A 21666-nucleotide genomic window follows, 5' to 3' on the forward strand; every position below is an offset into this window, starting at 1 on the left:
AACTTATTAAGGATGCAGCGCTATCCTCCAAGGAGCGCTGAATTTATTCAAGGGGCGATACAGTCCCTTAGAAAGCACAGAAATTTAATATTGGAGCTTTACTGGCTGATAAAAAGTTATTGGTACAGTACAGTCTCCAGGAGTCGCCGGAGCTTTTTATGGGGGCGGTATTGTACCCCAGGAAGTGCCAGAACTTTTCACTGGGCGGTACCGTCATTCGAGCATCGGTAGCAAATCCGAATAAAAAAGGATGCGTTATGAAATTACTAATTCCATGTGTATAATTTTTTCTCTTTTTGTATACACCTCTAGAATTGGTATGACTAAGTATTTTTAAATAGACTAGTGGGAATTTTCTACACACATAGATTAGACCTTAAAGAAATAGTTGTATTTAAAAACATAGTAAATGTAACAAAGAGGAGAATAGGCAAGAATGAAATAATAAAAATTGATCTTAATAATTCATACAAATAAAGTCAAGAATAACTATTTTCTATAAATGCTCATCTAAAGTGGGACACAAAAACTTTATTTATTATTTTATGTGAAAACTTTCTATGCACTTCCCCATTTATACACCTTCACAATACATATATAAGTTCACAGACCTAGTATTAAAGTTAAATAACCAGTTCTTAAATATTAGTTATTTAAATTATTTTTATATTTCTTTTAAACCACACCTTTTATAACTGTACTTATGAGTAGTTCCATATAAAGTTTTGCAATACAATTGTCTCTATATTTAAACATTCAGTATCCTAAATAATTTAAAGATTTTTATTAAACTAGATTATTAATAATTATTTTATATATTTAATTAAATATAAATAGAGTACATTATTTAAATCAATACCCAATGTGATTAAAATTAACATACAAGAAAACGTTCAAATTCATTTATTTATGTATATCTTATTTACATGATTTATATACACTAATTTAAATTTAACATGATCACAAAATTATGATTTAATAAAAAAATATGTCTTCAAATATGTAAACAAAAAAGTGAGTATATAAGAATTAATTCTTTTTAAATTAACAAGGTATGTCAAATAAATCGCATAATCCTTCACTGCCTCGCAATGAAAATGAAAAGTCGTGTTTAGTTACTGGAGGACTTAATCTTAATAGATATTCTGAAACAAAAAATATTAAACAATGTGTTATATACTTAAACCCGATAATAAAATTTTATGAAGAAAAAAACACAAATACAGATAACAAATAAAAAAATGATAGATTAAAACTGTACTTACTCGAGTTGTAAATATTTTCACAATTATGCATGTTATTCATATAACTTTGTACTTCTATGTCATCCATATTTTCTTCCATTCTTCTCTGAAATAATATTTTAATACACATTAATACACAATTTAATAGAATTTAATAAGCAACTAGCTGATCTTGGCTCACTGCAGTTGGCATAAAGTTAAGAAAGAAACATTGAATTTTGCCTTATAAATTATCATGAATGTATTCTAAACAATTTTTATAATATAACATTTATAGTTGGATTTTTTTAATGAATTAATCTCAACCTCTCCCATGTGGGTGTAATTTCGTAAAATCCTTTCTTAAGTGACCTCTAACTAGCTCTAAGCCATATAGTTTCAAAAATATTCTAATGAGTAAGTGCATAATTGGAATCATATCATGTTTAGTTTGGTGTGTCTTTTTGGCATAGATGAAGAAAGATTAAAAAAAACAAACAAAAATTGATATACTAGTACCAATTACAAGGTATATCATCTGCAATTTAGAAGAACAAAAGTATTTTTTCATAAAAATCTGTTTATATTTACAATATTTGATAGCAATTCATTGATGCAAATATTAATTCACTGTGTTCAATATTTTAAAAATTACCTTTTCATTCTCAATGTCACATAAAAGTATGACCCCCACTTGTTCTGTAGATTTCACATGTAAACTGTAATTTGTTTCGATGTCCTGCAAGAAATCAGTATTATGTACTTTAAAATGTGTTCATAAATTTTAAAATAACAAATGAAGCTTTTATGTATGGTTTAAAGGGAAAAAAAATATTAATAACTGAACTAGCTATAGGCATTTGAGTATTAAATTCTTCCTTAGAATCCTTGTTATCACGTTAAATGCTCTTAAGAATAAATGATATTAGTAAATAATTTATTGGTTTTAAATTTGTATGTATGTGTATTATGTATATATATAGACATATACACATACATATGGATATATATATACATATATATAATTAAACATTTTTGTATTTTTGTCTGTGATAAAAACTTGACAGGGTGACTTACCTTACTAGGAGAGCCGACAGCTAAACTTTCACCAAGAGGAACTTCTAAAACCAATATTTGATCACCCTTAAAACAATTCTTAATGTCATTCTCTGTCACATAACATAGCTCTCCATTTTCTGTATCGTCCATCACATTTTTTATGCTTTGCTCAATGTAGTGCAACTGTCTGTAATAAAAATGAATTTTGGAATGAGTAAGAATCTTAAGTTAACAGAAGTTTCAACTTTGTGTTGTTAAATATACAGATTTAATCAGAAATAAGGAGATCCATAGATAAATGAAAGTAGCCATCATAGCTCACTGGATTGGCAAGTTCAAGTGGCTGTGGGAAAAGGGTGTTTGCAGAATTGATGGGTACACTAAAAGCCTTGTCTCAATATTCTGAAGTGTAGGCCACAGACCATCAAAAGCACTGTAGTACATCAAGCCCACAATGTAGACAGAACACTTGGCTTAACTTCATCAAAAGACACTGTATACTGACAGCTTCCAATTGTTTCTATTAAAAACTATCTAACAACAGAAAATAAATAGCATTGTTTTATTTAATAATCATTATCATAAGACAACTACTGCTAGACATAGGCTTCACACATAGACTTAAAAAAGACCTGCTGGAAGCAGTTTGCATCCAGCATTTTCCATAACAAGGTTGCCAATCTATGCAAGAATGGCCTTCTGATGCTGCAATTGCCAGTCCCAAACCTCCACTCCCGAAACGTAAGGCTCCAATACCCATTTTATCTGCGCACTATATGTTCACTGCCACTTCAACTTTCCAATAAATGATAAATATATTTAAGATAACATATTTAGTATCTTTCGTTTCCTTGTATTTTATTACAATAGTTACTTAAAACAATACTGACTTGTCTAGTAAAAGTTCATGTTCTTCAAGGCGCCCAATCTGTCTTCTCAATTTTGTAACCTTTTCACCTATATCTGTTGTAGTACCATCAGGTCCAACACCCCTGTAAAGAATAAACACATAATGTTGGTGTAAATCCATTATTTTTTGTACATGGGGAAAATGTTTTGTATCTCTTACTCTTGTCTGACCAAGAAGGGTTATGTCAGACTTGAACTGACTAAAAACCCACAATGTTCATATATAATTGATAAAAGGCAGGGCCAAACATATCTAAAGCTTCGTCTGCGACGGCCGCCTTTACAGTTACATCTCGGGGGAATCACCAGATTCCATAGCGCACCTAAATTCCTTGACCTCTTCAAAAAATGCGGGTAACGGACTCGAGTCCGTCACAAGGCGGGAATCAGTTAACAGGTATTATTCATAACCCCAACTACTAGACTATTGAGTATGTTGTCCTTATCATAATAAAATAAATAGAAATATAATCCAATTATTATACTTACTTCCATTGAATACTATTTTTACTTCGCTTTTCAATTAAGCCAATACCTTCTAATACATTGGTGATGTCATAAATTCTTCTTTTTTGACGGACAGCTAACAAATCGGTCGCCTAAAAGTGCATTGTACTTAGTGTTAATGTTCATACTTTTGAAAATGTCTATTTTTTGTGCGTATACTTACTATTTTCAAATCCAACACACCGTCTTTAGCTTTTTGCAACAAAGAAACAAATCGTGTCGTCAACAAACCGAGTGACTTTTCATTTCTCTTATAAATTAAATCAGTCATTGTATACGAGAAATAAATTAAAAGATTTTAAAAACACTGATTTTTAAGATTTTACGTTGCGGCGGGACATCAGGTTGGTAAACATGGTTTTAAAAAACATAGATAACAAGTTAAGAAGACATTTGGGTGACCACAGACTATATATTAATAGTTAAGTGCTATATAATTTTTTTTTTTTAGTTTAATCTCACCTTTTTTAATTAATAATTTCATGATATGTCGTACTTACTGCTACTTCTTTCCACTCCTTAGTGTTAAAATTCTTTTCAACGTCGAAAAAACCGAGAATTGCATCATAAAATCGAAATCGCTAAAGGTCGGTGGAGTTATAGTCGAAGCCAAATTCGTCGTAAGATTCTTTAAGTGGTTACTTAACAAATTTTAAACGGCCCGTATAGAAGTTTATAAAAGAGTTATCGGAGGTAGTTACTACGAAGAAATCAATGCTATATATATGTGCAATAAAAACCAACGGGCAAACGCCGTCTTCATGACCCAAAATAATTAAAATTATAATATCATTTATTTTCTTGTAGTTAATTCTTAAGGTCGAGAGATCCAACTGTACAATAGCAAAAATTTTTAAGGTGTTTTTGTCAGAAACAAGTTTTACGTTTAAACAAGGTTAGTAAGCTAATATTTACCAGATAACACGTCTATTTTTTGTTTTTGTTCTCGACGTTTCATGAAGTACTAAGGTGTTGGAAGTACACAAGTCCTTGTTCTTCTATCCTAAGATACTTGATAAAAATAAACCGTCTTAAAAGAATACTTTCATTTTATGATTAATGATCTCTTGAACCTAAGAAGTCATTAAATATAGTTATGAGCTATAAAGCATCCCTAGTTGTTCCTATTAGGAACATATTGTCAAAGAAAAGTCATTAGCTTCCCATAACATCTCATATAGTTACTAGTAGATGTAAGCAAAATTAAAATTTTTTGTATGAATAATGACCCTGTTATTCAAAAGAATAAAAGGTTATTTAAAAAAAATCCTAAACTAGTTTTTTTTTTGACGAAATTAATTATACTCTTACTTGTGAAACCTCTGCAACCACCGCAAAAGTACGCATATAGATAAAACCTGTGAAATGATTCACTATTAACATGTGTTGCATGTAGTTGTTGTAGCCCATGTTTTAGTTATCTATAATTTAATTCTTTGTAAGTAGTTGGAAATTTTTTTACAAACGGAAGATATAGCTTTAATTAAATATAAGCAAATTTAAATAAAAAGGATAATTGGCCAAATAAGGAATTTATTGATTGCTAATGTTGTAACACAATCTACACAGCTGGTATAATTATTGCTTTGTTTTTAAGGATTTCTTAACTTACTCTAAAATACTTATGTAGAGTAACAAGAAAGTAGAGCTAGTTTTTAGAGAAAAATTTCTTAAGCATTTCAAATTTTTCTCTCTCTATGCTTAATAATGTTTCCTGTTTCCTCTCCCACATTTCCATTTTTCGTAAATCAATGGAATTTTTTATTTCTATAGCTCTCTTACGAAGTTCCAACTCTTCTTCCCTTAATTCCAAATCCCTATCCAACATTTCATCTCTTGTATGCTTTTGTTCCTCTTGTCTCTTTAGGTATTCAAGCCACTGATTTTCTAAGTGAATTTTGCTTTGTGATGTATCAGATTCTATTCTACTAGCCAATCTAACTTTTCGCAATTCTATCATAGTTTTGCTTTCATGGCCTGATTTGAAACCCACATTTTGGTTTAACGCTGCATTTGTCTGATCTTTTTCACATTCCTTTTTCTTTTGTAACAGCTCTGCAATTGTGTAGGCATCATTGTCAACATTAAATTTTGAATAAATGCTGTCCATTTCCTTAAAATATTTGAACTTTTCATGTTGGCCACTGTCAATACATTGTTTGTATTTTTTTGTTAGTGCATTTATTTTCCATCGGACTTGATCTGAAGTCATCTGTAATAATTAGAAGAGTTATTAAAATTCTATATGCTAAGAAATAATACTGAGATAAGTCTCTTTTTATATGCAATTATATAACAGAAGAATGGTTTAGTTGTTGGACATCTTTCAAAATTTTTGCATATTTATTGTGTAAATGTTAGACAATTCTATTTTATACATATTTATATTTCCACTAACAGATTGATTTGAATTTTGGAAAGGTCAGAAAGGTCTGAGAATGGACTTTATGAAATTCTGGTAATAAGGAGTTGAGAAGGCCTTTATTAAAATAAATTCATATTTGCAAAATCTGTATTTTTAATTATAACTATTTATAAAAACTTGATTAGAATGTTTTTTGTTGGGATGGTTAAGATTACTAAGAATGTATTTTATGAAGTTACACCCTCAATAGCCTTTTCCATTGCTTCACCATTGGTGACTGTCTCAAGTGCCGCTTCATGCCTTAGAAGAGTTCCAGCAATTTATGAATTGGGTTATAATGAAACCGTGTCGTTTGAGGCCTATCTGTATGTATTCAAAGCTAAGGTTTTGTTAGTGTTGACATTTTAAACCTTTATATGCAACAGCATTGATTTTTTAGTGTATCTTTATCCAACTTTGTCACTGTGAATACAAAAAAACTAAGACATTCCGCAATGTCAACTATAACTTTAATATAAAAGATTTTATTACATATTCTTGCAAAGCAAATAGGAAAGGCAATGTATATTTTTAAATTTATTAAAGTAAGATATTTTGTTTCTGTTTTAACAGGTAACACCTGAAGGACAAATGACATGATAATGAATATGTGAGAATAAAATTAATTAAATCATTTAAGATTTTAAGTTTATTATTTAATACAATTTATAATTAAAGATAATTAGTAATATTTGATAAATTGGTGGTTGTTAAGTATTGTTAAGTTTGACTAACCTCTATGTTGTAGTTTTTTAAACTTTCTGAAATTGCCATCCAAATTCTGGTTTTCTTCTTGGGTGTTTCTAACATTTCTAGTTTATTTTCATATAATTTTAAAAGTGTTAATGTAGCATCAGTAGTCCAAACTGCACCTGAATGAAGAATTAGTATAGTTTTAACAACAATAACCAACTTCAATTCTTAATATTCTCTACATCTCATTTTAATACAGAATTCTCCATATAATGGGAGAATCTATTTTGTCATAATTGCTTTGTTTATTCATTTTAAGTAAATTTAAACATGAAATAATATACAGCAGTAATTTATGTTTATAATTTAAAATGATTTTTCTCAGATGTGAAAGCTTTAAAGGGTAAAGCTATTTTTTTTTGGAATGGGAAAAGTCAACAAATTCCGGCAGTACAGTCAGCAGAATAAAACAGTAAAATAATTTAATTTAATATAAAGTCATCTGAATTTTATATTATGATAACATTATTTACAATTTCTGAAATCACTTGTTTTTGGATAAGGTGTACCATACATTAATTGGCAGTAAATAGACTGCACAATCATGCCCTTAAAGCTTTTACGGCTATAACCAATCATGTACCATGGTTTATTTCTCTAATTGTGATATTTTGTTACAACACTCACTGTGCTTTTCTGTATTGTAGCTGCTACCCTCTTCATGGCCATTTTGGTCATAGGAATGACTGGAATTATTGCAAGATTCTAAACAGTCTTCATGTGCTAAAATAAAAAGAAAATATATTTCATAACATAAGACTAATATGCCAACTTTTATAAAATAAAGTATTGTAGCCTGTTTCACAAATTAATTATAAAAAGAATTATCTAATATAAACAATATTTTTATTTAACATAACATATTTATATTAAAATTTCTGAAGGGTTCTCAGTACAAAATTGTAAAAATTGCTTTGTATTTTAATTAATCTCATAACACTCTGTGTAGTTTTGTGGTAAAAACGTTTGTCTAAACTTTGTAAACCATTTTTCAATTATTCACTACTAGAAAGTAAGTATATCTACTATTAAGTTACGGTAAATATATTTATTCTCAAATAGCGTATCTTTATTCATGTTGGACACAAAGTTGCTGTCGATACGAGTTATTTACTAAGCAAAGTGGAAAATAGTTCTAGAATCAATGCAATGTACCATTTAACTCATTTGAATTTTCTAAAATTTGGCGCACAAAAGAAATATTATTATCAATATCCATTTTCATAATCCTTTTAATTTTATGTTTCTAAACCATCTTTAATTTAGATGTAAATCTATAACAGTAAGCATATATGCGACAACACAAGATCAATACCGTAGTCTATTATGAGTCTCTCTGGACTCAGTAATATCAATCAATGATGACATATTGAATTTTGACAATGTAAAATATTTATTAAACATATGAAAACAATCTAGTTTTAAATAATACAGTAAGATATACCACAGAGTAAATTTTTTTTGAAAAAGTTTTTTACCTCTTTCAAATACAATGAAACATTTAAGGTATATTATAATGATAAAATAATACATAAATTATTGTAAGTAAATGTAATATTATTTATTAAGACGCAGATTAACACTTCGATTATAGTTGGTAATGAATAAAATTTTGCATTTGCCGTACACAGTTAATAAAGGAATATAACATAAGGATGTATTTACTTGTCAGTCTACATATGTCCAGGGAAAAATATAGTGTAAACTAAACGTTTTAGACAAATATTGTTCAACAATTACAAACATAAAGATGCACCAAACTAGAAGCCATTTCATTTGTCGGCGTAGTTAACATATTCCTAAATAATTAAAGGCTATTTACTGCCTTTACTAGCTTGAACCCATAAATCTCCATTGTAGAGTAATTAAGAACCTAAAAATTCGTAGGTTAGTAATAAACCATTGTCTATTGAGGTGCACAGTACCCGGCGATGAATATTGCACATCGACTTTTGGAAAGAGACAATCGGTTAATTTCGGCTTCATAGAGCACCATCTCTGTCCCACACTGACAGAGATAACGCTCCTTCCAAAGGCCGAAGTGTAATATTTATCGCCGGGTACTGTACTAGCCTTCAATCTTAGTAGATTTAAGATTTACCTAATAAAATAGTATGCAAACTACCTGTTTACAAAATATTAACGTAAATATTTCTATGGAAACAAGAAATAATAAGAAAATATGGATAAAATTTTCTGCATATCCCAAAAATTTAATGACCTGATGACAATATTTAACTCCGTCCAAATTTTTAAGTAAAAGTAAACTAGTATTTTATCACCACTAATACTACAACATTGTATCAAAAGTGAAATTTTGCACCAGAAAATTCTGTTTTTGTTTAAGTTATGGTATGATATGGTTTAGTTAATATATTATATCTTATTTTTGACAAATTTTCTTAAAAAAATTAAACTGATTGTAGAAGATCTTTAAAAAAGCCGCCCAGAATTTTATTTAAATCTAAATCATGTTTTTGATTCGAGTTAGCATTGTGGTACCAAAGATATTGTAATGAGTTATTAAATAATTGGTAACCTATTATGTATATATAATAAATAATCATATTCTTTTCTATATTACATATCTATTACCATATGATTAAATTTATGCGTGTAACTTTCTAGCTTACCGTTTTACCTATAAAGGTTATTAAACTTCAGTTCATTTGCATACATCATGTTCATTCGCATACATATATTCTTAAAAACTTTTTCCATACTCTTTTATTTTCACATGCTTCTTAACTTTTGGGGGAAACGCATAAAAATTTGTTAGAGTTAATTTTATAAATTGTAATAAAATTTGCTTTTTTAAAGTATATAATAATATATATCTATACAATTAATAATATATAATGAAGGGTAGCAAAATTGTTTTTAGATATTTCTATTAACTTATTTTTATACTGTAATTGTGAAAACATGTCAAATGCTAACATTTATTTGACACTCATATGGTTGTTTATTTGTTTTCAATAAATAAATATAACCTCGTATTTTCTGAAAATTCTACTCCTCTATTTGTTTGATGTCTGATAAAAAGATTATTTTGTGGCTTACAAATCCAATAGTAAGCAGCGACGACAGTGATTCCAGTTGTTGGAGTGACTTGAGTTCTGTAAAATCTGAATCATGCGAGGAAGAAGACGAAGACGACAGATTATTTTTTCCTCTAATGCAATACTTGATAAGATTACGAAGAATAAGAGTAGACGATTATTTACACATAGTGGACTCATGGACAGATGCCGAATTCAAAAATCGTTTAAGATTATCGCGCAAAACAGCTTACATACTTATAGGTAATATTTTTAAATGACTATTTTTAAAATCAAATTGTCATGCTTATGAATTTCATGTTATTGTTTCAGATGATTTAGAAAAATCTGGTTTTATAGCAACACATAAATTTGGTTTAAAGCCATTGGAACCAAAATTATGTTTTTACATATTTTTGTCATTTATTGCTAACACAGAACCACTAACTCCAATTGCGACTAGGTTCGATATATCGATATCCTCAACTTTTCGAGTAATTAGAAGAGTTATAGCTTGGTTACTAACAAAATTAAATCATGCTGTTAAGTGGCCTACAGAATACAATGAAGTTAAAACTATCTGTGAAAATTTTCACACTAGATCAGGAATATCAAATATATTAGGTGTAATTGATTGTACACATATTAAGATTGAAAAACCAACAAATGCAACAAGATATTGTAATTCAAAAGGTTATTTTTCAATAATTTTACAAGTGACTATTGATGCAAATATGAGATTTACTAACATCTATTGTGGTGAACCAGGATCCTTAAGCAGTGTAAGAGTATTAAAAAAGTCACCATTGTTTAAAACAGCCAGTCAAAATAGAAACATGCTTTTACCACATAATACCTTTTTAATTGGACATTCCGGCTACCCATCACTTCCTTGGCTTGTACCTCCATTCAGAGAAAACAGTAGATTAACAATGCAACAAAGAGAATTTAATTCTTTACATGCATCTGCAAGGAGATTAAGCAATAAAGCATTTAATCTTTTGAAAAGTAGATTTAAAAGAATTAAATTATTTACTGTTTATAGAAATATAACATTTATTACAGATACAGTGGTAGCAGCCTGCATTTTGCATAACTATTGTCTAAATGAAAATGATAATTTTAATGAAACTGCATAATGGAATAATGATTGTAGATTACCTTTCATTATACTGTAAGCGGCAGAGTAGTCAATAACATTATTTCATTCTATTGTCTCAGCATATAATTAAATATTTTATGATGAATATAAAAATATAAAATTAATCATGGAATGTTCTTATAGTAAACATCACTTAAGTAATATTTGGTGGATGCCAATTTTTTGGTGATGATAAAATGAAGATTTAACCAATATTGTGTTAACTGTTTCAATATGTTATATTTATGTAAGTTTTTAGTTTAGTACTATAAGCTTACAGATTTCTACAAGAATTCATAAATTATGAAAGTTTTTTTGATGTATGTTATAGGATTAAAAAGATCATTTTTAAAAATGGACCTTAGATCAAGAAAATTATGCCAGTTTCAATTTTTTGAATTGGAATACAAACACCAAGGTACATTTGTATTTTTGAGGGAATAATCCAGTTTTATTATTTTTAATATTAGAATGACGAAGTAAAAGACTTTTAGATTATTGATGTACTAAGTTGCTAAAACTGATTCTTTAAAATCTGGACATAGGAATATTTGTTTGATATAAAAACTTATGTAGTCTTTGTAACAGCATAGATACCTCAACTCATCTCTATGTGTACATCTAATTCTAAAAATAATTCTTTACATGGGGTATTATTGACCCGGCAGCAGTGGCGCACCTAGGGGGGGGCGGTGGGTGCGGTCCGCACCGGGCGGCACTTACCTTGGGGCGGCATTTTTTATATTTACTTATAGTTGTAAAAAGCAACTTTTTCATTTCAAATTTATTTTCTTTCTTGAATAATAAATGATTATTATAAGTTTAATATTTGTTTTATATAAATTATGATTAACTTTATGATTTCGAACATTATTCCTCGGTGTATATAAATGCATTTTAGTGTAAATTTTGGATTCTAGTTCAAGAACAAGATAATAATTTTATTTTATTGTATTCATTAAAATTCGTTGAATTCGTAAAACGATCTTTACGACTTTGTTCAGCAATTTTTCCTAACTAAAATTTTTTGAAGTCTGTTTATAAATGTTATTTCTTTTGAAAAGTTTATATGATTACTTTGAAGTGATATATCAATATTTTTTTAAATCAAAAACCACTATTTGATTGTCATATAATAGAAAGGATGGCAAACTGGAGATCGCCCCGGGCGGCAAAAGTTCTAGGTACGCCACTGCCTGGCAGTCTACAAGAGCATTACATGGTCTCATTAAGTCTTAGTATTATTATAAATTTAAGCAAATTAAAAAATAAATAGGTGAGTTGAACTATCTATACCTAAGTGTTATCCTTTTAGGTCATTCAAAAACTTTCTTAACAAAGCACATTTTTCTCTTTCAATCATTAGTATTTCTTCTTGTTTTTTCTCTCTCAATTGTAACTTTTTCAAAGCAAAACTTTCTTTCATTTCCAACTCCTTTTTTCGTAATGCCAGTTCTTCTTCCTTCAGTCTCAAACTTCTCTCATATCTTTGATCCCTTATTTGCTTCTGATCCTCTTGTCGCTTCAAATATTCTAACCATTGCTTGTCTAACTCCACTTTAGCTCTCCTTTCTGCTCGCAACTTACGATGTGGAGTTGAATTTGAAAAAATAATATTCTTTTTAACTTTTACCTTCTCACAGTCGTGTGAAACACCAGATGCCAGTTTGTATATTTCATTGTCATCATTATATCTCCCTAATATTTGATGCATTTCATTAAAATACTTAAAAGCCATATTTCCTTGGCCACTTTCAATACAGTCTTTGTACTTTTTGGTTAGGGCATTTATTTTCCATCTTACTTGGTCCGGTGTCACCTGCAATTATTTTTGTACTGTTTATTTTATAAGAATGAATGTAATTCAAGTAGTTCAAATGAGTAATTACCTCAATATTTAATGACTTTAATTCTTCTGCCATTGATATCCACATCTTTGATTTTTTTTTTGGGTTATCTAACAAATGCATTTTGGTCTCATATAAATTTAAAAGTAATAAAGTTGCATCTTTTGTCCAGATAACATCTAAAATAAGTAATTTATTATTTTAAAATTAATTACAATCTAATAATGGTTTATAAATATATCTTGAATACATACTTTGTTTGTTTGTCTCATTACCCTCTGTATCCTCAGATTTCATTGCATGAGGTTGACTGTAATCTGTTATAATCATATTTTGCTTGTAGGGAGTGGAAGCTAAATATCCATATGCAAAAAATGAACATTTGTTGTAAATATTTGAAACACATACTGTCTAATACATAGTTTAGAATATTAATAATCTTACATTGATTATCCAGCATAGCTAAAACTGACGCATTATTATCGATGTTTTCAACCATTTCATCAGAATTATATTTTGACCAGGTTTACTCTTAAATTATTACTTTACATTACCGAGTTTCTTCATAATAAATAAAATCTAAAACATGTTTTAATACTGTTGTTTACAAGAAATCATGTGTTTGACAACATCAACAATGACATATTAAAAAAAAAAAATATTTGTGCTGTGACTGTTAAGTAGAGTAAATAATAACTTTTTTGTTTACACTATGAAAAACAAAGCACGCAAAATAAAAAGTGTACAATTTTTATAACTATACTCACTTACTTAAATCAAATTTTCTGTTAAATTAGTGCAAATTTTAGAATGCCAGATCAAGTTATTTTAAAGCTAAGGTTAAAAACGTAAAAAAATTTGTATCAAGGTAAATAATGATAGGCTTTATCCTTTCTTATAACAAGCATATATTTACGGGATTGATTATGATTTTTTGGTAAATTTAGTTAGTTAAAACATTGTAATAAGTTAGTTGTAAGAATGGCCACACTGTTTAGTTTAATACAATTTGACAGTTTCGCCGTTGACGTGACATCAACTTGATAGTTTCCTAAATAAATGAAAGAATAATTAATTATTCTTGGTAACTGCCAAGCCTCAAACAACAGTTTTAGATCTACAATGGCCAGCTGTGGAGATTTTTTAAAAAGTCAATTTCCTTTGATAGACGATGACCTTAAAAAATACGTGGAAGGTATGTGTTATAGAGGTTATGAAGGAATGTATTTTTTTTTCTTTGTAATACATTGATATTAATTAAAAGGCCTTAACGAAACTAAATAAATGTTTAAATTAAATTTTAAATAATCAGTTTGACTTGTTTTAATTAATGTTTGTTTAAATAAAATGTGTAAATTTATTTTTTTGGGGATAATTTTAAGAGTATTAGCAGTAAATGGTATTTTTGCGTTTAGATATTTTAGACAACAGTGCCGGAGAATTTGAAGACACTGAAGAAGTTTATGAAGCAGTTGGCGTGGTCTTACAAGGGATATCAGAAAAATCTGAAGATGATATAAGGTGTGTGATGTTTTGTCACTTAATTTTTAGGAAAAATAAACAATATCTGTCATTTACTGTAAAATAATTTATTTTTCTCTGAACAAATAGTTTAATGAAACAATATTTTCGAGACAATTAAAACCTTTTATGACATATATAACAGTTTTTATTTAATAATTTTGTTGGTAAATAGTTACATAAATATAATTTAATTATTTTTGACATTTTTAATTATTTTGATTAATTATAATTTCCTTTTTTAGAGATATATGTGAGCAGTTATTGCATATGTTGCAACCTGATAAAACAGAAATTGCAAATGGGCCTAGGAAAGTTTTAGATGCCCCCATACATTTAGCCTCAATGACAACAACTACAAATGAAACTGATGACCTGAAAAGTATTTGGTTACAAACCAGGGATGATAATTTTGTAAGATTATACCAAATTAATTATTTCAGTAAATTAGTGTATGATTTCATTAGTAATAATTATTTGAATATTTTTAGGAAAAACATATTGTCTTTTAAGTATAGACCATAATTTGTAAATGTTTATTAATTAAAATAAAATTACCACTAATAATAATGAAAAAACAATACAAAAGTTTATTAATGATATTAGAAATTTGAATTAAAAAAAACTATGAGATGAGTTACACAATTTCCAAATATCTGTAAATATGTGAAACATTTTTTCTCCTCTGTGTTTATTATGATACACTTTCATTAGTTTGTATTTTAAATTTTTATTGTATACATTAGACTGTGTATTTACATTTTAAATGTTTTTAATACTGATGACATAATTGAGATCTGTCTTAGATACTTTTTGTACCATGCAATATAGAAATGATATGTTGGATTGAAAAAATTTAATTTTTGTTGATGTCAATAAAAATTGCAATTAATTTACAGAAAGTTGATGCAAAAAAGTTAGAAAAAGCTGAGGCAAAGTTACAACAGAAACAGCTAAAGCAAAAAGATGCCAAAGTACCTGCAGCGGTACCTGTTTTGCAAACAGCTACTGCTTCACAAGTCACATCAAAGAAAGACAGCAAGTTAGAAGCAAAGGGTACAAATAGAACTCAGGATATAAGAATAGAAAACTTTGACATAGCTTATGGTGACAGGTATTTAATTATTGATGCATTTAAGTTAATAAACATAATGATTAAGTCCAAAATCCATAAAATCATTTAAATTACACTCTTTAATATAAATTTATAATCCACAATATTCCTTAAAATCATTTTATTCTGTATAAATTATTTTGTTTGGGAATTTTACTCCGATTTAATTTTCAAAATAATAAAACAGAATTTAATGTTATTGATCAATTATTGTTATCAGGTCAGCCAATAGACATACATTCTAAGGCATAGGATTCTCCGAAGGTCACCACATGTACTGCCCACATTCAGTGATTTCCTGTGACTTTGAGAATATATCATTAGTCCACATAGTTATCAATTGAACGATAATTTAAAACATTTTCAGAGTGTTATTACAAGGAGCAGACCTTGTTCTGGCTTTTGGCCGGCGTTATGGTTTAGTAGGACGTAATGGTCTTGGTAAAACAACACTACTCAGAATGATCTCTGCAAAACAACTCAAAATACCTTCACATATATCCATATTGCATGTTGAACAAGAAGTTGTTGGTGATGAAACTTTGGCATTGCAAAGTGTTTTAGAGTGTGATATGCTTAGAGAAAGTTTGTTAAGGAGAGAAAAGGATATAACAGCTGCTATTAACAACGGGTATGTATATAAAAATGTTATTATTTTTCTTATGATTTATTTATCTACATTAGTGCTAAAATATGATAATTTTTCAATATAGTTACTCTATTGTTGATGACTTCACAAGTTAAACTTCAAATAAATTAACAGCTGTTTGAAAATTTGGAATGTGACTACTTTTGTATGATAAATGAGAATTTAAAGTCTATGTAAATTAAAAAATTCGCACTTTACTTAACATACTGAATACTATGTGAAAAATTGTGTATTTTCAAATGGGCAACATAGCTGACAAATGAATGTTTAAGCCATGGAGGTTACATATGAGCCACATATAATGTTCATTGGAAACATATTCTACAAGCAACATATTGCAACTATCAAACAAAACACACAGAATGTTGTTTTTGAAACATACTTGGATGCCATATCTAATGAACACTATTAGATTTTAGTCCTTTTGCTATGTCATAAAACTAGATGTAAAAGTCATTATATTTTATTTTATGTATAGATAGCCCCATTTTAAATATTTTAGAATGTTAATCTCAATAAAAATATTTGATTTCTTGATTCATGAAGCATGCAATTTTTTTAATTCATCTTTTTTTTTTGATTTTACGTAATTCTAATTTTTTTAAAACCACTTGCTTCAAGGTATTTGTAGCAAGATCAAAAGTAAAATTGGATAATGGTATAATTATAAAAAAATAACATTTTTTTTATGTAATTACCCATACAATTGTTTTTTTAATATCTTTTAAAATTTATCTGTGTTTTCTTTATATTTTTCCTACTTTAATATAGGTCGACAGATACAACATTATCGACAGAATTGAGTGAAGTTTATGCCCAACTAGAGAATATAGAGGCTGATAAAGCACCTGCCCGTGCATCAATTATTCTTAGTGGTTTGGGTTTCACAACTGAGATGCAGAACAGAGCTACGAAAACATTTTCGGGAGGTTGGCGCATGAGGCTGGCATTAGCACGTGCCTTATTTTCAAAGTATGTGATTTTGTTTCAATTAAGACATCGTCGTTATTAATATATTATTATATTATATTATGGTGACTTTTGAGGGGAATGTCTACCAGATGTTATGAAGGTGATGATGATTCGATTATCATTCATATCACTATCCGTTAGATATGATCACTTGTTTAAATCAAGAAGAATGCCTGGAGAGTTCAATTTGTTATAAACTTAAAGACAGTTCCATAGTTGATTTTGTTAAAGGTGGCTTAAGAATTATAAGAAAATTATGTTTACATGATTGCCGTATTTAAATATATGCAATGAAAACAGGTTTTTTTAAACACGCCGCATAGAGCTTGCATTACAATTGCCTGATTAGGTAGACATAACTGTCATAGGTGGCATGATAACATAGTTATTTTATATTGCATCATACACACCTAATGTGATTTTTAATAAAAAGTATAAAGATTAGACGTTTTTAAATTAAAAATGTTTTACGAAATGTTGTTTTCTATAAGGTGTTTTATAAAAAAGTATAAAATTTTACTTAATTAATATGAATCTTCATTTTTCAGACCTGATTTATTATTACTTGATGAGCCCACTAACATGTTAGATATAAAAGCAATCATATGGTTAGAAAATTACCTACAAAACTGGCCCACAACGCTCCTGGTAGTGTCTCACGACCGCAACTTCTTGGATACAGTTCCAACAGATATATTACATTTGCACTCGCACAGGATAGACACTTATAGGTATGTAAAATTACATTTTAGTTGAAATCACCAAAGTTAATCATTTATATTTAAAATTATTTATCAACGCGATTTCCATTCTTACCAGAGTAGACTAAATACTTTACTAAAGTAACGTATTGTAACAATTATTAACAAGGTCAAAGGCCCCGGTAAATAATTAGAATATAATTACATAAATCATTTGCAATGTACATTAAAAATCTTTTATAGAGGTAATTATGAGCAGTTCCACAAGACAAAGAGTGAGAAGTTGAAGAACCAGCAACGAGAATATGAAGCCCAACAGCAACAGAGGGCCCATATGCAAGAGTTCATTGACCGTTTCCGATACAATGCGAACCGCGCCTCATCCGTGCAGAGTAAGATCAAAATGCTGGATAAGCTGTGAGTATATAAATTAGAATTTTATTTCATAATATTCTTTAGGACTTTGTTATCAATGTCTATCAGGTAACTGATTTCATTTTGCTTAACATTGATTTATAGGACACAGCTCTTATAATTAATTTAATATAAAGTAATGATTCTCTCACTTTGAGTCTCTTTGGCATGTTGTCGTTCAATGAGCCATGGACAGAACTATGCTCGGGATTTTCCATTAAGATAATTTTTTTTTCAAATTGAAGAGATTTTAAGGTGGACAAAGTAACTTATATAGCCTAGTGGATTGGTAATTTGAAGTGGTAGTGGGCAACCCTAATATGAATATGAATGATGCTATAACTTCTGGAGTAGAAATCACGTACTGGTTAAAGTTCTTGGAAGGCGCTGGACGCAGGCCTGCAAATGTCAAATGGGTCAAATGGGGAATCTGTGGGATAGGTCCATGTCTAGCAATGGATGACCTGCGGCTGCAATGCTGATGATAATGTATCAAATTTATTTTTAATTATCTTTTCAGTCCTGAATTAAGGCCAGTTGAAAAAGACCTAGATGTACAACTAAAATTCCCCGAGACGGAGCCTCTCTCTCCGCCTATTTTGCAGTTAAATGAAGTGGGCTTTTATTACTCCAAAGACAAAGTGATATTCTCCAATGTTAATTTAGGAGCAACATTAGAATCAAGGATTTGTATTGTAAGTATATGAATTATACTTCTAAATGTGTTTTCAGAATGGATCTTCTACCAAATATGTTCACATAAATTCAGGAAATTTGATTTTGCTACAATCTACAAACACTGCTTACTATTCTTTTCAATACCCAATTTCTTAATCTAAAATGTTCAATTTCTTAATTCTAATATCAAATTTTGTAATAATCTTGAATACTTATACAAGGGGTGACTGAATTGCAGCTCCTGAGCCACATACAGCTCTATGAATGATTGTTTTTGGTTCCGATTGATTGTCGAATTATTTCAATATTTAAATTTAAATTACATATGTCAGCTCCTGGGAAATCGAAACAAGTTACTGCTGTGAATAATTATAATTCTAGTATAAAATTAGCGAAATCCAACTATCATTAGGAGAGCTGTCATATATATGTGCCAATATATCTAACCAATACACATTGTACTTTTTTTCAAAATATTTTAATAAACAAGATTATTGTAAAAAAAAAATGTTTTTGCATGTTTTAAATCCGTATTCAATTGTGGCTCAAATTCAAATTTCGAAAAATGGCTCGCACTATCAAAGAGCTTGGCCACCACTGACTTATTTATTTCAAAATTATACATGATTTTCAAATAAAATTCTACAAAAATGTTTTCAAAACCCTAACGATAAAAGTTGTAAGTACATAAGTAAGAATAATAAATATTGCATTAAGTAGATGTTATTCATCAAGGTTGTCTCCCTGGTTTTCTCGGTTAGCAATTTAAATGACTCTGATATTGATTGCAATAGAATTATGCACCCGTTGACCTTGGTGTCATGCTATACGAGAAAATTCATTCAAAGCCTCGGCACAGATACAATTCAATAAATACTCTGTATAAATTTATTTTTTCTTTGTGTAATAATTTTGATATTCTGCAAATATTTTACTGTGGTGATATATACATTTTATATATTATTTTTAATTTAGGTCGGTGATAATGGCGCGGGTAAAACAACATTATTAAAAATAATAATGGGTATCCTGTCTCCTACGAATGGCATGCGCAGTGTACACCGTGGCCTCAAATTTGGATACTTCTCCCAACATCACGTTGATCAACTCGAAATGAATGTTAATTCAGTTGAGCTGCTGCAGCGAAGTTATCCAGGTATTAGAAAAATTATTTATATTAAATTTTAAGAGCATTTATATGCAATTATAAAAAAAATCCACAAGACATCTTGGACCTCTATTCTTAGTTTTAAACCTAAAATTAAAAGCATATTACTAACTAAATATTTTTACAGTATTAAAAAATTTTTAGCTGATTGAAATGTGGGAACTTAGTTTGTTGAATCATTAGTAGGATTGATTACTAATGAAGAGATTATTTATTACATCTGACTGAGATTATTAATGAATACATCAAACACTGACAGATTGCATTAAAAAAGAGCAATTATCGAGGCTCTTCTCATCAGGTCAGACTTGTGTGCTAATGCTTGAGTTTAAAGATAAATTGAATTTGAAGTATGACTTCAATTGAAAGGCATTTATTTATTTTTTCAATTTGTTTGTGACACGCTATTAACTTCTGGAAGTACAGTTCACATGGATAGATAGTAATCAAAAATTAATTTTAGTTAGTAGTAATTTGAATTTTGATAACATTTTCTTCTTATATTATCATTACGTTATATTTATGAAACCATTGATTGTTGAATATTGTGTAACATACATTAATTCTCAGCAAATGGAAGATGGAAGATTTTAAAATGTCATTATTTGTTTCAAAGGTAAATCAGTAGAAGAATATAGAAGACAGCTTGGTAGTTTTGGTGTTAGCGGTGATCTTGCATTGCAAACCATTGCCAGTTTGTCCGGAGGGCAAAAGTCACGAGTGGCCTTCGCGAGGATGTGCATGGGGAATCCCAACTTCCTTGTTCTGGACGAGCCCACTAATCATTTGGATATAGAGACTATTGAGGCTCTGGGAAAAGCTATCAACAAATATACGGTATGTTCAGACTTGGTATAAATTAATAATTTTTACTGTTTCCAATCTTTTGTCTATAAATCAAATTACCAATTTGAATTTATTTAGTTACAACTTTTAATAGTACTCCATATTGGAATAGAAGTATTTGGATTTCTTAAAAATAAAAATCGTGTGTACCTCTGACAAGTTACATTACATTAACATGTTTTTACAAAGCTTAATTGCGAAAAAAATAATAATCTCGTTATTTTCATTAAAAAATCAAATTTATGTGTTTTTTTAAAACATTTTTTTTATTTTGATTTATGCATAGTATGTGAATATAGTAGTATGTGATTTAATATCAATGTATTTTATTATTATTAGGGAGGTGTAATCTTGGTATCTCACGACGAAAGGTTAATACGAATGGTGTGCAAAGAGCTGTGGGTGTGTGGCAACGGCTCCGTCACGAGTATAGAAGGCGGATTCGACGAATATCGAAAGATAGTCGAGCGGGAACTCGACGCACAGAATAAATGAAATAAGCTTTAACATGTGGCTAACAACATAATCTGTGTAAAAAGTATTCCTAAATTATAAAATGTAATATATATACACATTTCTTTTATTTTTTTACAACCGTTTATGAAAGTCGATCTGATGAAAAATATGAAACATTTGTATTAGATTTTTGCACTAAATAGTACTTTGTTACCTCAAAATTATGAGATATGAAAATTAAGAGTGCTCGGACTAGGCTATCT

General features: G+C 29.0%; 5 protein-coding genes across 5 annotated transcripts; 2 read left to right on the plus strand and 3 right to left on the minus strand.

The window, feature by feature from the left end:
• Nucleotides 1–928: 928 nt before the first annotated feature.
• Nucleotides 929–4059, minus strand: E2f2 (E2F transcription factor 2). Its single transcript, XM_068773680.1, has 7 exons — nucleotides 3862–4059; nucleotides 3681–3790; nucleotides 3173–3274; nucleotides 2301–2469; nucleotides 1879–1962; nucleotides 1266–1350; nucleotides 929–1145 (listed from the first exon to the last, which is right to left on the minus strand). The coding sequence occupies exons 1-7, from the start codon at nucleotides 3967–3969 to the stop codon at nucleotides 1045–1047; spliced, it is 759 nt and encodes a 252-aa protein (XP_068629781.1). The 5' UTR covers nucleotides 3970–4059; the 3' UTR covers nucleotides 929–1044.
• Nucleotides 4060–5223: 1164 nt separating this feature from the next.
• Nucleotides 5224–8158, minus strand: LOC137930232 (reticulocyte-binding protein homolog 2a-like). The gene is made up of 4 exons (XM_068773431.1): nucleotides 8011–8158; nucleotides 7483–7578; nucleotides 6838–6974; nucleotides 5224–5910 (listed from the first exon to the last, which is right to left on the minus strand). The coding sequence occupies exons 1-4, from the start codon at nucleotides 8078–8080 to the stop codon at nucleotides 5347–5349; spliced, it is 867 nt and encodes a 288-aa protein (XP_068629532.1). The 5' UTR covers nucleotides 8081–8158; the 3' UTR covers nucleotides 5224–5346.
• Nucleotides 8159–9829: 1671 nt separating this feature from the next.
• Nucleotides 9830–11327, plus strand: LOC137930231 (uncharacterized). The gene is made up of 2 exons (XM_068773430.1): nucleotides 9830–10160; nucleotides 10230–11327. Exons 1-2 carry the CDS (start codon nucleotides 9887–9889, stop codon nucleotides 11033–11035), a joined length of 1080 nt encoding a protein of 359 aa, XP_068629531.1. The 5' UTR covers nucleotides 9830–9886; the 3' UTR covers nucleotides 11036–11327.
• LOC137930233 (reticulocyte-binding protein homolog 2a-like) lies at nucleotides 10623–13489 on the minus strand. Its single transcript, XM_068773432.1, has 4 exons — nucleotides 13329–13489; nucleotides 13139–13237; nucleotides 12927–13063; nucleotides 10623–12856 (listed from the first exon to the last, which is right to left on the minus strand). The coding sequence occupies exons 1-4, from the start codon at nucleotides 13381–13383 to the stop codon at nucleotides 12341–12343; spliced, it is 807 nt and encodes a 268-aa protein (XP_068629533.1). The 5' UTR covers nucleotides 13384–13489; the 3' UTR covers nucleotides 10623–12340.
• A 418-nt stretch (nucleotides 13490–13907) lies between these two features.
• On the plus strand, nucleotides 13908–21517 carry LOC137930184 (ATP-binding cassette sub-family F member 3). The gene is made up of 12 exons (XM_068773347.1): nucleotides 13908–14079; nucleotides 14300–14405; nucleotides 14651–14819; nucleotides 15305–15519; nucleotides 15887–16150; nucleotides 16940–17140; nucleotides 17689–17871; nucleotides 18085–18258; nucleotides 18776–18950; nucleotides 19909–20089; nucleotides 20718–20938; nucleotides 21287–21517. The coding sequence occupies exons 1-12, from the start codon at nucleotides 14007–14009 to the stop codon at nucleotides 21440–21442; spliced, it is 2118 nt and encodes a 705-aa protein (XP_068629448.1). The 5' UTR covers nucleotides 13908–14006; the 3' UTR covers nucleotides 21443–21517.
• Nucleotides 21518–21666: the final 149 nt, after the last annotated feature.

This window comes from Battus philenor, unplaced genomic scaffold (assembly GCF_028537555.1).
Source record: "Battus philenor isolate CCGP_79_NKW_IND1 unplaced genomic scaffold, ilBatPhil1.0.hap1 SCAF_6, whole genome shotgun sequence".
Lineage (NCBI taxonomy): Eukaryota > Metazoa > Arthropoda > Insecta > Lepidoptera > Papilionidae > Battus > Battus philenor.

Excerpts from the sequence above, each read along its gene's own strand:
- E2f2 (XM_068773680.1), bottom strand. The coding sequence starts at position 3,969 with ATGACTGATTTAATTTATAAGAGAAATGAAAAGTCACTCGGTTTGTTG. Across the intron at positions 2,470-3,172 it reads CATGAACTTTTACTAGACAA|ACAGTTGCACTACATTGAGC; the intron begins GTCAGTATTGTT and ends TTTTTATTACAG. Across the intron at positions 1,963-2,300 it reads CTGTCGGCTCTCCTAGTAAG|GACATCGAAACAAATTACAG; the intron begins GTAAGTCACCCT and ends GATTTCTTGCAG.
- LOC137930232 (XM_068773431.1), bottom strand. The coding sequence starts at position 8,080 with ATGAAAATGGATATTGATAATAATATTTCTTTTGTGCGCCAAATTTTA. Across the intron at positions 7,579-8,010 it reads AAATTCAAATGAGTTAAATG|CACATGAAGACTGTTTAGAA; the intron begins GTACATTGCATT and ends TTTTTATTTTAG. Across the intron at positions 5,911-6,837 it reads TAAAAAACTACAACATAGAG|ATGACTTCAGATCAAGTCCG; the intron begins GTTAGTCAAACT and ends TAATTATTACAG.
- LOC137930231 (XM_068773430.1), top strand. The coding sequence starts at position 9,887 with ATGTCTGATAAAAAGATTATTTTGTGGCTTACAAATCCAATAGTAAGC. Across the intron at positions 10,161-10,229 it reads AACAGCTTACATACTTATAG|ATGATTTAGAAAAATCTGGT; the intron begins GTAATATTTTTA and ends TTATTGTTTCAG.
- LOC137930233 (XM_068773432.1), bottom strand. The coding sequence starts at position 13,383 with ATGGTTGAAAACATCGATAATAATGCGTCAGTTTTAGCTATGCTGGAT. Across the intron at positions 13,238-13,328 it reads AGCTATGCTGGATAATCAAT|CTTCCACTCCCTACAAGCAA; the intron begins GTAAGATTATTA and ends ATGGATATTTAG. Across the intron at positions 12,857-12,926 it reads TAAAGTCATTAAATATTGAG|GTGACACCGGACCAAGTAAG; the intron begins GTAATTACTCAT and ends AAATAATTGCAG.
- LOC137930184 (XM_068773347.1), top strand. The coding sequence starts at position 14,007 with ATGGCCAGCTGTGGAGATTTTTTAAAAAGTCAATTTCCTTTGATAGAC. Across the intron at positions 14,820-15,304 it reads AAACCAGGGATGATAATTTT|AAAGTTGATGCAAAAAAGTT; the intron begins GTAAGATTATAC and ends ATTAATTTACAG. Across the intron at positions 15,520-15,886 it reads GACATAGCTTATGGTGACAG|AGTGTTATTACAAGGAGCAG; the intron begins GTATTTAATTAT and ends AAACATTTTCAG.